Consider the following 17,309-nt stretch of genomic DNA (forward strand, 5'->3'; position numbering starts at 1 on the left):
AGGCAGAGTGTAGCATAATTTGTCTGATTCTCTGTAGTAATGGTATGGGAATAATAATGATTTTTATTTTGTAAAGTGTTTTTTTGTATCAAACAAGTCAAGTCAACAATTTCAGTCACCTTGTTGTCTGAATGACAAGTGGATAAACAGGTTAATGTCAAGTCCTACAACTTAAAGCGGGTACAGTCTCAGTGTTCACAGTAAACGGCTTGATGGGAATTACACCGAATTTTCAAAACATTCAAGTTTGCACTCATCAGACCTAAAATTTGCCCAGAGCCTAAAACAATTATAGGGAACATTAGTTGTATGTTGTGGTGGTAATGTGGTGGTGTGGTTGTGTCCTGCAGGTGCGAATGAGGACAGAACAGACGTGTGTCTCCTCCCCTCCTCAGAGTCCCAGCACCGCAGACGCCAAGCCTGGTGAGAAACCTGTCTATTTCTCTATATCTCTGTATCGGTTTTTCCTCTCTTTCCCCCTCTCATTTTTTTTTCTCTCTCTCAGCCTCTCTCTCTCTCTCTCTCAGCCTCTCTCTCATTCTTCTTCCCCACTCTGTCTCACCTTCACCTTGGCCTCTGGGCTAATATAACTACACTGACATTTCTGAAAACAGCCGGACCAGAAAGTGCTTTAGTGAGTTGTTGTTGATGTACATTTCTGAACATCGTGTCCAATCGCTTTAGGACATGTTCCAGTCCTTCCCTCGGATACACCTACAATTAGAATGCATCACAAATGTCACCCCAATTCCTATGTAGTGCACTTCTTTTGATCAGGGCCAATTGGCCTCTGGTTTAAAGTAGTGTACTATATACATGGAATACGGTGCCATTTTGGGACGCATACCTGTAGGTGGAATCTACGTGGAAACAGATCACAGCAGGTCGTAAAGAAGAGATACTAGTTAAACGAGCTTGTGCCTTTTTAGCCCTTATTTCTCTCCAGAGGACAGAGCCATGTCATAAACTCAGTCTGTGAGTACAGGCAAACTGTACCTACATGTACATACTACCTCAACTAACCGGTGCCCCTGCACATTGACTCTGTACCGGTACCCCCCCTGAATATATTGTTCTTTTTTTACTGCTGATCTTTAATTACTTGTCATTTTTATCTCTTATTCTTATCCGTATTTTAAAAAAATGCACTGTTGGTTAGGGGCTTAAGTAAGCATTTCACTGTAAGGTCTGTTGTATTCCTGGACCGAGTTTGGGAAACCCTGGTCTATAGTAGGCCGTAATGGCCCTAGTCTATAGTAGGCCGTAAGGGCCCTGGTCTATGGTAGGCCGTAAGGGCCCTGGTCTATAGTAGGCCGTAAGGGCCCTGGTCTATGGTAGGCCGTAAGGGCCCTGGTCTATAGTAGGCCGTAAGGGCCCTGGTCAAAAGTAATGCACTATATAGGGAATATGGAGCCATTTGGGAACCTGAGCTCAGATTAGTATAGAGGAGGCTGTAGTGATGTGGCATGCAGCTTGGAAGGAGGAAATTAGGCAGGTGGGAGATGCTTGGATCTGATGTGATCAAAAACAAGACATTCTGTCCGCCTCCGTCCCAATAACATGTTGTCATCTTCCGGATGGAATCCCTTGTCAGAAAAATGTTCTTCAGAGCGCTTTGGAATGATGATGAATGGTGTTGTCTGGATGCTGGATGTTCTGTGTTGCTCAACATGCTAATGATCAGTTGACACAGAGGTGTGAATAATTAGCACATAGGCTTCCTTCAAATGTTGCCCAACATGTTCATGTTCAGGTGGTGCAGCAGTATAATCAGATATGACTCCTGTGCACACGTTTACTACATTTACCTGTTTACTACATTTACCTGTTTACTACATTTACCTGTTTACTACATGTACCTGTTTTACTACATTTACCTGTTTACTGCATTTACCTGTTTACTACATTTACCTGTTTACTGCATTTACCTGTTTACTACATTTACCTGTTTACTGCATTTACCTGTTTACTGCATTTACCTGTTTACTACATTTACCTGTTTACTGCATTTACCTGTTTACTGCATTTACCTGTTTTACTACATTTACCTGTTTACTACATTTACCTGTTTACTACATTTACCTGTTTACTGCATTTACCTGTTTACTACATTTACCTGTTTACTACATTTACCTGTTTACTACATTTACCTGTTTACTACATTTACCTGTTTACTGCATTTACCTGTTTACTACATTTACTTCTACACGTTTACTACATTTACCTGTTTACTACATTTACCTGTTTACTACATTTACCTGTTTACTACATTTACCTGTTTACTGCATTTACCTGTTTACTACATTTACTTCTACACGTTTACTACATTTACCTGTTTACTACATTTACCTGTTTACTGCATTTACCTGTTTACTGCATTTACCTGTTTACTACATTTACCTGTTTACTACATTTACCTGTTTACTACATTTACCTGTTTACTGCATTTACCTGTTTACTGCATTTACCTGTTTACTACATTTACCTGTTTACTACATTTACCTGTTTACTACATTTACCTGTTTACTACATTTACCTGTTTACTACATTTACCTGTTTACTGCATTTACCTGTTTACTACATTTACCTGTTTACTACATTTACCTGTTTACTACATTTACCTGTTTTACTACATTTACCTGTTTACTGCATTTACCTGTTTACTACTTCATTTACCTGTTTACTACATTTACCTGTTTACTACATTTACCTGTTTACTACATTTACCTGTTTACTACAATTACCTGTTTACTGCATTTAACTGTTTACTACATTTACCTGTTTACTGCATTTACCTGTTTACTACATTTACTTCTACACGTTTACTGCGTTTGTGAGCAAAACCTAAAACTGTTTTGCATACGTTAACTACCTGCCTTAGCTACACTAAGTACCTGAACTACTAATTCGCCACTTTCAAAATTTCAATTTGTAATAACAATAATAGGCCATTTAGCAAACGCTTTCATCCAGAGTTACAGTCATGCTTGCATCCATTTTACATACGGGTGGTTCCAGGAATTTAACCCACTATACTTGCACTGCAAGCACCATGCTCTACCTACAGAGCTACCGAGGACTGTATCTGTCTGTCAGAGGACTGTATCTGTCTGTCAGAGGACTGTATCTGTCTGTCAGAGGACTGCATCTGTCTGTCAGAGGACTGCCTCTGTCTGTCAGAGGACAGTATCTGTATCTGTCTGTCAGAGGACTGCTTCTGTCTACCCTCTTGTCGTGAACTTGGTGGATTTTTGAACAGATGGATTTTTTTTTGTGTGTGGAAGGCTGCAGTGAAGCCAAGCCGTCCATCACAATCATTTCCCTCCACCGTTCCTTCCTGTTTTTTTTTTTCATCTCTAATTATCTCTCTCCAGAACCTGTCTGTTTACAGCTCACCTGTTCTCACTCTGACCAGACCTGTCTTAAATGACAAAGGGCTGCATTTAGATGTGCTTGTGTAACAGACTTGTGCATAAAGTGGGATTGTTCCCATAAAGTGGGAATGTTCCCATAAAGTGGGATTGTTCCCATAAAGTGGGAATGTTCCCATAAAGTGGGAATGTTCCCATGAAGTGGGATTGTTCCCATAAAGTGGGAACGTTCCCATAAAGTGGGATTGTTCCCATAAAGTGGGATTGTTCCCATAAAGTGGGAATGTTCCCATAAAGTGGGATTGTTCCCATAAAGTGGGAACGTTCCCATAAAGTGGGATTGTTCCCATAAAGTGGGATTGTTCCCATAAAGTGGGAATGTTCCCATAAAGTGGGATTGTTCCCATAAAGTGGGAACGTTCCCATAAAGTGGGATTGTTCCCATAAAGTGGGATTGTTCCCATAAAGTGGGATTGTTCCCATAAAGTGGGAATGTTCCCATAAAGTGGGATTGTTCCCATAAAGTGGGATTGTTCCCAAATAATATGTGTAACATACCTTCAATTCTGATTTGTCTCAGAATTTGACAAATCTCTCTTTCTTTCTTGCTCTGCAAATCTCTCTCTCTCTCTGCCTCTGCCTCTCTCTCTGCCTCTCCCTCTCTCTTTGCCTCTCCCTCTCTCTTTGCCTCTCTCTCTCTTTGCCTCTCTCTTTGCCTCTGCCTCTCTCTTTGCCTCTGCCTCTCTGCATCTGCCTCTCTCTTTGCCTCTCCCTCTCTCTCCCTCTGCCTCTGCCCCCTCTCTCTCTTGCTCACTCTCTCTTTCTCTCTCTCCTCCTCCATTTTATAAGCTTTTCTTTTTCCACATGTATATGCAATAAATGTAATACATTTGTCATAAACAACAACAACAACGTTATGCGTTATTATACCCAGTTACTGGTTCACTTGGTTACCTGTCCGTCTCCCTCTACCCAGAATCCTCCACTGTATGGCAGCCAGTCAGCAGTCTCGTACCACAAAGGAAGTGCTCCCTCAGCTCCATCTGTCGCCTCAAACTGGAGAGGCTGGAGCAGGTCAGTGTGGGCGTGTGGATGTGGAAGAGTGTGTGTTTATCAGTGTTTAATGTATGTGTCTAAGAATTAGTGTATGTGTATGGGAATGTTTATAATTGTGTGTGTATGTACTGTACGGATGTGGTTTGACATTAGGGTCATTGCAGTGTATTGATTGTGTTGACGTTGCCTCATCCCTGCAGAGACACTGCTCAATAAGCTATTACTGCTGCTGGCCTGTCATGTGCTCTGGCCTGATTACACTGCACCGTACAGCCAACGTGTGTGTTCAGTGTGTTCACTGTGCGCTGTCCGAGCTGCTCCAATCATTCTCCCACGACATCATGGCAATATCGATAGGCAGTATTTACATCCAGCATGCTTAGTCACGCTAGGTGTGTGTGTGGTTTACTAGTCGGTGTGTGTGGACATATTTAAGGGTATGGTGTGTGTGTGTGTGTAACTCTGTGTGTGTTGCCAGGCTCTGGATGCATTGGGACTGAATCCTACAGAGGCACAGAGACAGACGTTGAGGGCCAGACTACAAACAGACCCTGCTGGGACAGTGGCCTACGCAGGTAAGACTACACTTCCCCATAACCTTACCTTACCCTAACTCTAACCCTGCTCTGACGGTGGCCTACGCAGGTAAGACTACACTTCCCCATAACCTTACCTGACCCTAACCCTGCTCTGACAGTGGCCTACGCAGGTAAGACTACACTTCCCCATAACCTTACCTTACCCTAACTCTAACCCTGCTCTGACAGTGGCATAACCAGGTAAGACTACACTTCCCCATAACCTTACCTTACCCTAACTCTAACCCTGCTCTGACAGTATTCTACGCTGGTAAGACTACACTTCCCCATAACCTTACCATACCCTAACTCTAACCCTGCTCTGACAGTGGCCTACGCTGGTAAGACTACACTTCCCCATAACCTTACCTTACCCTAACTCTAACCCTGCTCTGACAGTGTTCTACGCTGGTAAGACTACACTTCCCCATAACCTTACCTTACCCTAACTCTAACCCTGCTCTGACAGTGTTCTACGCTGGTAAGACTACACTTCCCCATAACCTTACCTTACCCTAACTCTAACCCTGCTCTGACAGTGGCCTACGCTGGTAAGACTACACTTCCCCATAACCTTACCTGACCCTTTTGACTTTGCAGCCCGCCCATCTAGTGGAAACTGCTTAGTTCTGCCTCCAGGGCAAGACAGTGTACGTTTAACCCTGATGGCTGATACTTATCCCAAACATATTCACAGGGTGTCTGCACATCCTTCAAAAGTCTTACAAAATATTATATTAATTTATCTGATTTAAAGGCCTTAACATTCAGTTTTCAAAGGTATTTTAAAATACGACAGACATGGCTACAATGTTTCTGTTATGTTGTGCCTCTGTCACCATGGCAAAAAAAAAAAAGACAATATGATAGACAACAAAACTATCTAGAAATGGGACGAGAAACGGAAATGACCGAAACCAACATTGCCCTCTTACCGAAGCAATTTTACTTATGTTGGTGATTTGGCTTCACAGCGTTCCTGCAGATTTTTTAGTTCTAAAACCATTATTTGGTCAACAGTAATGTGCATTAGGCTGCTTCCTGCAATGAAAGTATCTGCTCTGTCCCTGTTTCAGTGCTGGCTCTCATTCCCTCTCTCCCCTTTGCACACGGAGTGAAGGGAGTGATGCATTCTCATAAGCACAAGCATAGTGACAGTTGAGCATCATTTTGAGATACATTCTGATAAGCACAAGCATAGTGACAGTTGAGCATCATTTTGAGATACATTCTCATAAGCACAAGCATAGTGACAGTTGAGCATCATTTTGAGATACATTCTGATAAGTACAAGCATAGTGACAGTTGAGCATCATTTTGAAATACATTCTGATAAGCACAAGCATAGCGACAGTTGAGCATCATTTTGAGATACATTCTCATAAGCACAAACATAGTGACAGTTGAGCATCATTTTGAGATACATTCTGATAAGCACAAGCATAGTGACAGTTGAGCATCATTTTGAGATACATTCTCATAAGCACAAGCATAGTGACAGTTGAGCATCATTTTGAGATACATTCTCATAAGCACAAGCATAGTGACAGTTGAGCATCATTTTGAGATACATTCTCATAAGCACAAGCATAGTGACAGTTGAGCATCATTTTGAGATACATTCTGATAAGCACAAGCATAGTGACAGTTGAGCATCATTTTGAAATGTAATTCCGGGAAAGAGAGTTTTTAAAACAACTACTGTTACTGTTGTTAAAAAAAGAGGAGGGTTTCATATTTATGTGAGTATGACAATTATTTCTCAACTATCAATATAGAGGATGTAACACCACTTTAAAAATGGAGGATATAATTGAGATAATACGCTAACAGAACGGAGCCGAGAGCACCATTTGCGGTGAATAGCCTATATCAAGAGCCTATATATTTGTAGGACATTACATTTACTGTTAGATCAATTGCATTTCTATCTAGCAACAATATCATATTTAGAGTGAGCAATCTAGCTAGTGTGTTTTGAGTTCTAACTTTCACAGGTGGTAGGCCTAAATTATGTAGCAAATAGCCTAGGTTTAGGCCAATATGCACAAAAACATGTAGGCAAATTAATCTCTAATGGGCCAAAATTATATCTGATCATTCTGGACCCTATTTTGACATGTTGCACATCAACAGCATCCAACCCGGAAGCCAGCCGCACCAATGTGTTGGAGGAAACACCGTTCACCTGGCCACCTTGGTTAGCATGCACTGCGCCCGGCCCGCCACAGGAGTCGCTGGTGCGCGATGAGACAAGGATATCCCTACCGGCCAACCCCTCCCTAACCTGGACGACACTAGGCCAATTGTGCGTCGCCCCACGGATCTCCCGGTTGCGGCCGGTTACGACAGAGCCTGGGCACGAACCCAGAGTCTCTGGTGGCACAGCTGGCGCTGCAGTACAGCTGCACCACCCGGGAGGCCCTTTAGCTGTATTTCTCATAGCTGTCTACATACCACCACAGACCGATGCTGGCACTAAACTGCACTCAATGAGCTGTATACCGCCAAAAGCAAACAGGAAAACATTCATCCTTGTGGCCCGGGGACATTAATGCAGGGAAACTTAGAAATGAAAGAGAACTGATTTATCAGCATGTTAAATGTGCAACCAGAGGGAAAACATTCTATACCACCTTTACTCCACACATATAGACGCGTACAAAGCTCTCCCTCGCCCTCCATTTGGCAATTCTGACCATAATTCCATCCTCCTGATTCCTGCTTACAAGCAAAAATTAAAGCAGGAAGCACCAGTGACTCGGTCGATTGAAAAAGTGGTCTGATAAAGCAGATGCTAAACTACAGGACTGTTTTGCTGGTACATACTGGAATATGTTCTGGGATTCTTCCGAGGGCATTGAGGAGTACACCACATCAGTCACTGGCTTTATCAATAAGTGCATCGAGGACGTCGTCCCCACAGTGACTGTACGTACATACACCAACCAGAAGCCATGGATTACAGGCAACGTTCGCACTGAGCTAAAGTGTAGATGTTCTAAAACTTTTGACTGTAGTGTAGATGGGTAAAAAAAGCAGGCATTGAATATCCCTTTGAGCATGGTGAAGTTATTAATGACATTTAGGATGGTGTATGAATACACCCAGTCACTACACAGATACAGGTGTCCTTCCTAACTCAATTGCTGCAGAGGAAGGACACCGCTCAGGGATTTCACCTTCTTCAATTTAAGAATGATGGAGGCCACTGTGTTCTTGGGGTCATTCAATGCTACAGAAATGTTTTGGTACCTTTCCCCAGATCTGTGCCTCAACACAATCCTGTTTCGGAGCTCTACGGACAATTCCTTCGACCTCGTGGCTTGGATTTTGCTCTGACGTGTACTGTCAACTGTGGGAACTTATATAGACGGATGTGGGCCTTTCCAAATAATGTCCCATCAATTGAATTTACAACAGGTGGACTCCAATCAAGTTGTAGAAACATCTCATGGATTATCAATGGAAACAGGATGCACCGGAGCTCAATTTCAAGTCTCATAACAAATATTCTGAATACTTAAAAAAAAAAAAAACAATTGAAAAAAATTGAAAAAAATTCCTAAAAACCTGTCTTCGCTTTGTCATTATGGGTTATTGTGTGTAGATTTAATGTGGAAAACATTTATTTAGTCCATTTTAGAATAAGGCTGTAATGTGAAAATGTGGAAAAAGTCTGGGGTCTGAATACTTTCCGAATGCACTGTATTTATAGATTGTGATTATAAAACACACGTTGCCTCTCTGTGTACAGACTTTGAGACGCTGACGCGGGAGCTGTTCAAGCTACAGTTTGAGGAGTCAGAGGTGGGAGGTCAGAGGTTAAAGTTTGTGTCAGAAGACCTCTCCAGCCTCCTAGAGTCACCCACCAATACACGGGTAGGATATATTAAATCTGCACACTCCAGCCTCAATGGGTTTCCTGTGTAAATACATAAAATCTAATGTACTGTAGTTGTTTACGTGCACGTCAGACTGTGAAATTTGATATAGGTATGATGATTTTGAAAATAATTTGCAGATCTATGTCTTACAGTTGTAGGATCTTACTTTGACCCAAATTGCTACAGCAGGAAAATAAAATAGCAGGAATGTGAATTATCATGTGGACATTTTTGTAACGGGTTGATACATTTTACGTAAGGGAAAATCAAGTCAGAAATTTCAAAGTGGAAATTATGAACTTCAGAAGCCTTTTTAAACCTCAAATACACTACTACATGTTTTAAATGTCCTGCATTGCATTACATTTCTCGGCATTTCTCTTGCAACAGGGTGATCAAATTAAGATCTTACATCTGTATGCTAAATCAAAGGGGCGTTTTCCCGGACACATGTTAAACCTGGTCCTGGACTAAAAAGGGAAGCTCAATTGAGAGTCTCCATTATTAAAAGTGCTTTGTAGTCCTAGGACTAAATAGGACTAAACCTAATCTGTGTCTGGGAAACTGCCCCAAAGAGTGTTTGTCTGTTGTAGCGTTAATGTTTGCTGTAGTAAACTTGACATGCAGTGGTTATGAATGTTGCCCTGTTGATGCTCTGCTTGAAGGTGTAATATGTGTAGTATAGTAGTGTGTTTTTGTATGCATTAAAGCTGACCGTCTGTCTATCTATCAGTCGTCACTGTCTGACTCTGATGACCTAGAGGAGATGGAGAGACTGAGGAAAGACCACATCGAGGCTCTGAGAGAAATCAAGAAACTACAGGTACATATTACCGGAGTTCGAGATATCAAACATTAGTAGGTCAGAAAACAGAAACGTGAATACATGAGCATATACAGTATATAGACAATTTATGTAATTTTTTGTTGCCGTGTCTCTACATTCTTCAGGAGCAGTTGGCAGAGTCCGAGAGACTTCAACTGCAGATGCAGGGAGAGCTGAACAATGTCAAACAGGTGTGTTAGTACAGTTTATCTGGGGGGGGGGGGGGTTGCATAGATGTTTCCCCATTCACCAGAGGGAGTTCTGCACAAGCACACTTAAAGTGCATACTGTACAAGTGAAAAAGGTTTTGACACACCTACTCATTCCAGGGTTTTTCTTTATTTGTACTATTTTCTACATTGTAGAATAATAGTGAAGACATCAAAACTATGAAGCAACACATATGGAATCATGTAGTAACCAAAAAAGTGTTACACAAATCAAAATATATTTGAGATTCTTCGAAGTAGCCAGTTGTCTTGATGACAACTTTGCACACTCTTGGCATTTTCTCAACCAGATTCATGAGGTAGTCACCTGGAATGCATTTAAATTACACTTTGGAACAGATCATTTTTTTTTTTTTTTTAAAGTTGATCACTTGGAGCTTGATTTGCTGGTGTTTTTTTTATATTTTAGGTCCAGCAATAATAATTAAAACAATGAATAATCTTGATGGTTATAAAGATACAGAGAACGAGCCACAGTCCAACTCAAGCTTTATTAACGACCAGTGGTAGCATACAAGCACTATATCTTCAAAATGTATCTTTATTTCCCAGCTTATATTGAGCAAGCAAGGGTCTTTTCTTGGTCTTAGCCTATGGAATTCATACAGTACTACAATAACAGGATTGTCTTGTGAATGGCTGTGTCTTGCCTACTACTTACTAAAAAGCCACACTGTGTACTAATCGTACTACATACTATCTAGAACATATTGTTTAGTAAAACTGCATTCAATAAGCAACAAATATAAACGTACTAGCTCAACCATACTAACAATGAGTCGTGTAATGCGCAATTGTGTTGATCCCGGCATTTGTAAATTTTTGGTAAAGCGAGTCTCCCTATCTGATTATAAGCTGTTGTCAAACACACATGGGTTTGGAAAGAAGATTCCCCTTCTCTATAGTGTGCAGCGAATTCTACTCAATGAAAAGCCAAAATGACTACGCATGTAAAGCTTTTACTACAATTTGGAAATTTCACATATACAACGTTCTATTTTAAAATACCACAAAAAAGCCTACTATTTAGAGAACAAGAAGGAGTATTCAGACACAGCCGATAAACTGACAAAAAAAGCCCATGAGTATCCAATACTACATACACCAAACCACATGAGTATCCAATACTACATACACCAAACCACATGAGTATCCAATACTACATACACCAAACCACATGAGTATCCAATACTACATACACCAAACCACATGAGTATCCAATACTACATACACCAAACCACATGAGTATCCAATACTACATACACCAAACCACATGAGTATCCAATACTACATACACCAAACCACATGAGTATCCAATACTGAAACAAACAGACCACTCATTATAAACTCCTTGGACCACATCACTAAGTGGTTAATCAACCTTAGTGCTACTAGAGCAGTCACGGTCCCTTTGACGCATGCCATCATCCCTAAGCATCCTCTGAGTACACTTCCCAAATTACACACTATTCCAGGTTATAGTGCACTTCTTTGACCAGGGCTCTGTTCAAAAGTAGTGCACTACTGTATATAGGGAATAGGGTATCATTTCGGAAGCGTACTCTGAGCTTGTTGAGAGCACTGGGTTTAGCACATCCTGTAGTAGCAGCACTTACAGTAACGTGTGTAGGCGGGAGAAACAGACAGAACAGTATAACAAACTCACTGTATGAAGTGCTAGACTCCAGGGAACACAGAAGAGGGTGGACCCTAAGTAAAATAAATAAATACACCCTCTCTGTACTGTGAGTCATAGACACAGCACACTTGGCCTCACCTCCACTCCTCTACGGGTCGGTCTCCCACACACTCTGTATGCGTCCCAAATGGTACCTTATTCCCTATGATGGACAACTTGACCAGAGTAGTGCACTATATAGGGAATAGAGTGCCATTTGAGATGCATATTCTGATACAAGTGTTGCGTAAAGAGCACAGATCAATATCCACATTTATCCACAGGCAATATGTCCATCAGGAACCGGGATGGTAACATCTTTCTTTCTTTCTTTCTTTCTTTCTTTCATATACTTCCTTCTTTACTGCATGTTTGTCATGACCATGACTGCATGCAATGCCTTCATAAAGTATTCACACTACTTGACTTTTCCAAAATGTTGTTCTGTTACAAGGTGGGATTAAAATGGATTTAATTGTCATTTTTTTTGTGTGAAAAATCTACAGAAAATACTAAAAGTGGAAAAAATAAAGTCAAAGTCAAAGTGGAATAAATAAATAAATAATGAATACACTAATATATATTGATTAGATAAGTATTCAACCCCCTGAGTCAATACTCAGGATGTTCCAGGATAAGGATATGGACAGTCAGGAGGCAGACAGGATGTTCCGGTGCTCACCTCTCTCTTCCACCAGGTATGACCACATCCTGAAGTCAATACATGTTAGAATCACCTTTGGCAGTGATTACAATTGTGAGATTTTCTGGGTAAATCTCTAAGAGCTTTGCACACCTGGATTTTTACAATATTTGCACATGATTCTTTTTCAAATTCTTCAAGCTCTGTCAAGATGCTTGTTGATCATTGCTAGACAGCCATTTTCAAGTATTGCCATTAGATTTTCAAGCAGATTTAAGTCAAAACTGTAACTCGGCCACTCAGGAACATTCAATGTCGTCTAGGTAAGCAACTCCTGCTGAAAGGTGGAAACCAGGTTTACCTCTAGGATTTTGCTTGTGATTAGCTCTATTCCATTTATTTTTATTAAAAAAAAACTCCCTAGTCCTTGCCAATGACAAGCATACCCATAACAGAATGCAACCACCACCATGCTTGAAAATATGAAGAGTGGTTCTCTGTGATGTGTTGGATTTGCCCCAAACATAACGCTTTGTATTCAGGACATAAAGTAAATGTTTTTGCTGTTTTAGTGCCTTATAGTAAATAGGATGCATGTTTTGGAATATTTTTATTATGTACAGGCTTTCTTTTTATTCTCATTTAGGTTAGTATTGTGGAGTAACTACAATGTTGTTGATCAATCCTCCATTTTCTCCGATCTTAGCCATTAAACTCTGTAACTGTTTAAAAGTCACCATTTGCCTCATGGTGAAATCCCTGAACGTTTCCTTCCTCTCTGGCAACTCAGTTAGTTATGACGCCTGTATCTTCGTAGTGACTGGGTGTATTGATACACCATCCAAAGTGTAATTATTAACGTCACCATGCTCAAAGGGAATATTCAATGCCTGCTTTTTTTACCCCATCTACCAATAGGTCCCCTTCTTCGCGAGGCATTTAAAACCTCCCTGGTCTGTGGTTGAATCTGTTTTTGAAATTCATGTTAAACACTATTAGTCCATGCAACTTATTATGTGACTTGTTTAGCAGACTTTTACTCCTAAACTTATTTAGGCTTACCATAACAAAGGGGTTTACTTGTTGACTCAAAACATTTCAGCATTTCATTTCTTTATTAATTTGTTAAAAATTCTAAAAACATCTTTCCACTTTGACATTATGTGGTGTGAAGGCCAGTGACACAACATCTCAATTTAATACATATTAAATTCAGGCTGTAAAACAACAACATGTGGAAAAAGTCAAGGGGTGTGAATACTTTCCTGAAAGCACTTTATGTGGTCACTCCCTGGCTTTCAGGTTAAAGCTCTACTGTAACAAACACACAAGCACATGCAAATGCACGCGCCACATGCATATACACACACACACACACACACACACACACACACACACACACACACACACACACACACACACACACACACAGAGACAATGCACGTAAACACATGCACACACACACACACACACACACACACACACACACACACACACACACACACACACACACACACACACACACACACACACACACACACACACACACACACACACACACACACACACACACACACACACACACACACACACTCACACACTCTACTGTAACAAACACACAAGCACATGCAAATGCACACGCCACATGCATATACATACACACACACACACACACACACACACACACACACACACACACACACACACACACACACACACACACACACACACACACACACACACACACACACACACACACACACACACACACACACACACAGGTTTAGCTGTGTGCGAGTAACTCTAAACTCTAGCTTCGTCTGTGTATTCAGCAGTGTAACTATTTAACCTTCTACGTACACTACACTGGGTTGGTATGGTCATGTATAGTCAAAATAAATTGTCACATGCTTTGCAAACAACAGGTGTAGACTAACAGTGGAAAACTTACTTCCAACAATGCAGAGAGAGAAAAAAGATACATTTTGAAAAAGCATAACATGAGGAATAAATACACCAAGCGTAACAACAACTTGGCTGTATACATGAGGTCCCAGTACCGAGTCAACGTGCTGGGGCAAGAGGCATTTAAAAAATAAATATATATATATATATATACATATATACATACAGTACCGAGTCAACGTGCTGGGGCACGAGGCATTTAAAAAATAAATATATATATATATATATATATATATACAGTACCAGTCAAAAGTTTGGACACACCTAGTCATTCAAGGGTTTTTCTTAATTTGTATTATTTTCTACATTTCGAATAATAGTGAAGACATCAAAACTATGTAATAACACGTATGGAATCATGTAGTAACCAAAAAAGTGTTAAACAAATTAAAATATATTTTATATTTGAGATTCTTCAAAGTAGCCACCCTTTGCCTTGATGGCAGCTTTGCACACTCTTGGCATTCTCTCAACCAGCTTAATGAAGAGTGCTTTTCCAATAGTCTTGAAGGAGTTCCCACATATGCTGAGCACTTGTTGGCTGCTTTCCCTTCACTCTGCAGTTCAACTCATCCCAAATCATCTCAATTGAGTTGAGGCCAGGTCATCTGATGCAGCACTCCATCACTCTCCTAATAAACAGTAACAGCAACATATGTGATGAATCGAAAGAGTCAATGCAGGGGTGGCAGGTAGCCTAGTGGTTAGAGCGCTGGACTTGTAACCGAAAGGTTCGCAAGATCAAATCCCTGAGCTGTTCTACCCAGTTAACCCACTGTTCTTAGGCCGTCATTGAAAATAAGAATTTGTTCTTAATGTTCTTAACTAATTTGCCAGATACTCTGGGTTAACTATTTAAATAACTAATTAGCTGTTGGTTCCAGATTTGGTTCATCGGTACCGCTTGCCATGCGGTAGCAGAGCAACAGTTTATGTGGCTACTTTCTCTCACACCGCCTGGTATATAGGTCCTGGATGGCAGGGAGCTTGGCCCCAGTGAGTGATGTACTGGCCCTTTGTAGCGCATTGCGGTTAGATGCCAAGCAGTTGCCATACCAGGTAGTGATGCAGCCAGTCAAGATGCTCTCAATGGTGCAGCTGGTAGAACTTTTTGAGGATCTGTGGCCTGTGACAAATCTTTTCAGTCTCCTGAGGGGGAAGATGTTGTCGTGCCTTCTTCACGACTGTGTTGGTGTGTGCTGTGCGGACCATGACATCCTTAGTGATGTTGACACAGAGGAACTTGAAGCTCTCGACATGCCCTGTCGATGTGGATGCGGGCGTGCTCAGCCCTTCGTTTCCTGTAGTCCGCAATCAGCTCATTTGTCTTGCTGACGTTGAGGGAGAGGTTGTTGACTTGGCACCACAATGCCAGGTCTCTGACCTCCTCCCTTTAGGCTGTCTCATCATTGTCGGTGATCAGGCCTACCACTGTTGTGTCGTCTGCAAACTTAATGATGGTGTTGGAGTCGTGTGCGGCAATGCAGTTGTGGGTGAACAGGGGCCCTCGTGTTGAGGGTCACCGTGGCGGATGTGTTGTTGCCTACTCTCACCACCTGTGGGTGTCCTTCATACTGGACACAGAGACATAAATACGTTTATCTGACTCTGGGGAAGTAGATAACGGGCCTCATTGGTTTTCTGATTATTTTGCATCAGTCATGTTCTCTTTCTAGATTATATTTAATCTGGATCCCAAATGGCATCCTTTATATTGCACTACTTTTCACCAGGGCCCATCCAAATGGCACCCTATTCAAACAAGTTGTGAACTTCAATAGGGTGCCATTTGGGATGCTACATTGAAGAGCTCTCTATAGTGATCCCCTGCAGACTCCACAGCTACAGGCTCAGCAGAAGTGGTGTAAAGTGCTTAACTAAACATTGTTTAAAGTACTAATTAAGTCATTTTGGGGGTCTATCTGTACTATTTATCATTTTGACAACTTGTAATTTAAAGAAAACAATGTACTTTTTACTCCATACATTTTCCATGACACCCAAAAGTGCTCCTTACATTTTGAATGCTTAGCAAGACCGGAAAATGGTCCAATTCACACACTTAAGAGAACATCCCTGGTCATACCAACTGCCTCTGATCTGGCTTACTCACTAAACACACATGCTTCATTTGTAAATGTTGTCCCCATGATATCCGTAAGAAAATGGTGCTGTCTGGGTTGCTTAATACAATTAATTTGAAACTATTTATAGTTTTAGTTTTGATACTTAAGTATAACTAAATATTTTTAGACTTTTACTCAAATAGTATTTTCCTGGGTGACTTTCACTCGAGCCCTTTTCTGTTATTAGGTATCTTTACTTTTCTCCAGTATGAGAATCGGGTACTTTTTCCATCACTGCTCAGCAGCTTCACATAACTAAGCTCCTGCTGTCACCCCAGCCTGGCCTCAAAGAGTCGAAGTAACATGGTCAATTTACATCTGTGACACTCAAACAGGAGGGAGGTTGGTCGGGGAGGATGGGTGGGCGTATAACAACCCAAAGGTTGCGTGTTCGAATCGCATCACAGATCATTTTAGCTAGTTAGTAGCAACTTTGCAACTACTTGCTACATTTTAGCTGCTTTGCAACTACTTAAGCATGTCAGCTAACCCTTCGCCTAATCTTAACCCTAACCCCTAACCCTAAATTTTCCCAGCTAGCACATTTGGTTCCTTGGAAGTTGTGGGAACATATGTTTTTGGTTTGCCATTGGTTCTGGGAACAAAGACATACGTTTCCTGACTGGTAAGACTGTTTTAAACGTTCTGAGAATGGAAGTAACATTTTCGCCTGTTCTAGGAACTTAACATTTTTAGGTTTCATGGAGCGTCTGAGAACGTTTTACTATGGATCCCTGAACGTTTTCTTTATGCTAAACTTCTGAAATTCCCACTTAAGAAACATATGGTTCTCGGAACATTATGTGCTAGCTGGGTGTCCTGCACCATTCCCAGAACGTTGTGGGAAGGTTGTATGCAAAATAACCGTAGGACAACAACACACTCACCAAGGTCCAAACCAAAAATATGTGCTAGCTGGGTAACCCTTCCACTAACCTTAACCCCTAAT

At 41.1% G+C, this 17,309-nt stretch overlaps 1 protein-coding gene across 1 annotated transcript in view; it reads left to right on the top strand.

The window, feature by feature from the left end:
* Positions 1-17,309, top strand: part of LOC139375709 (syntaxin-binding protein 4-like) — a 125,909-nt gene that overhangs the window by 35,792 nt on the left and 72,808 nt on the right. The window contains exons 11-16 of the mRNA XM_071117519.1: positions 351-423; positions 4,348-4,445; positions 4,906-5,002; positions 8,763-8,887; positions 9,626-9,715; positions 9,844-9,909. Of these exons, the coding sequence (XP_070973620.1) occupies positions 351-423; positions 4,348-4,445; positions 4,906-5,002; positions 8,763-8,887; positions 9,626-9,715; positions 9,844-9,909 (549 nt within the window). The remainder of the gene's footprint in view (positions 1-350; positions 424-4,347; positions 4,446-4,905; positions 5,003-8,762; positions 8,888-9,625; positions 9,716-9,843; positions 9,910-17,309) is intronic.

This window comes from Oncorhynchus clarkii, chromosome 20 (assembly GCF_045791955.1).
Source record: "Oncorhynchus clarkii lewisi isolate Uvic-CL-2024 chromosome 20, UVic_Ocla_1.0, whole genome shotgun sequence".
Classification (NCBI taxonomy): Eukaryota; Metazoa; Chordata; class Actinopteri; order Salmoniformes; family Salmonidae; genus Oncorhynchus; species Oncorhynchus clarkii.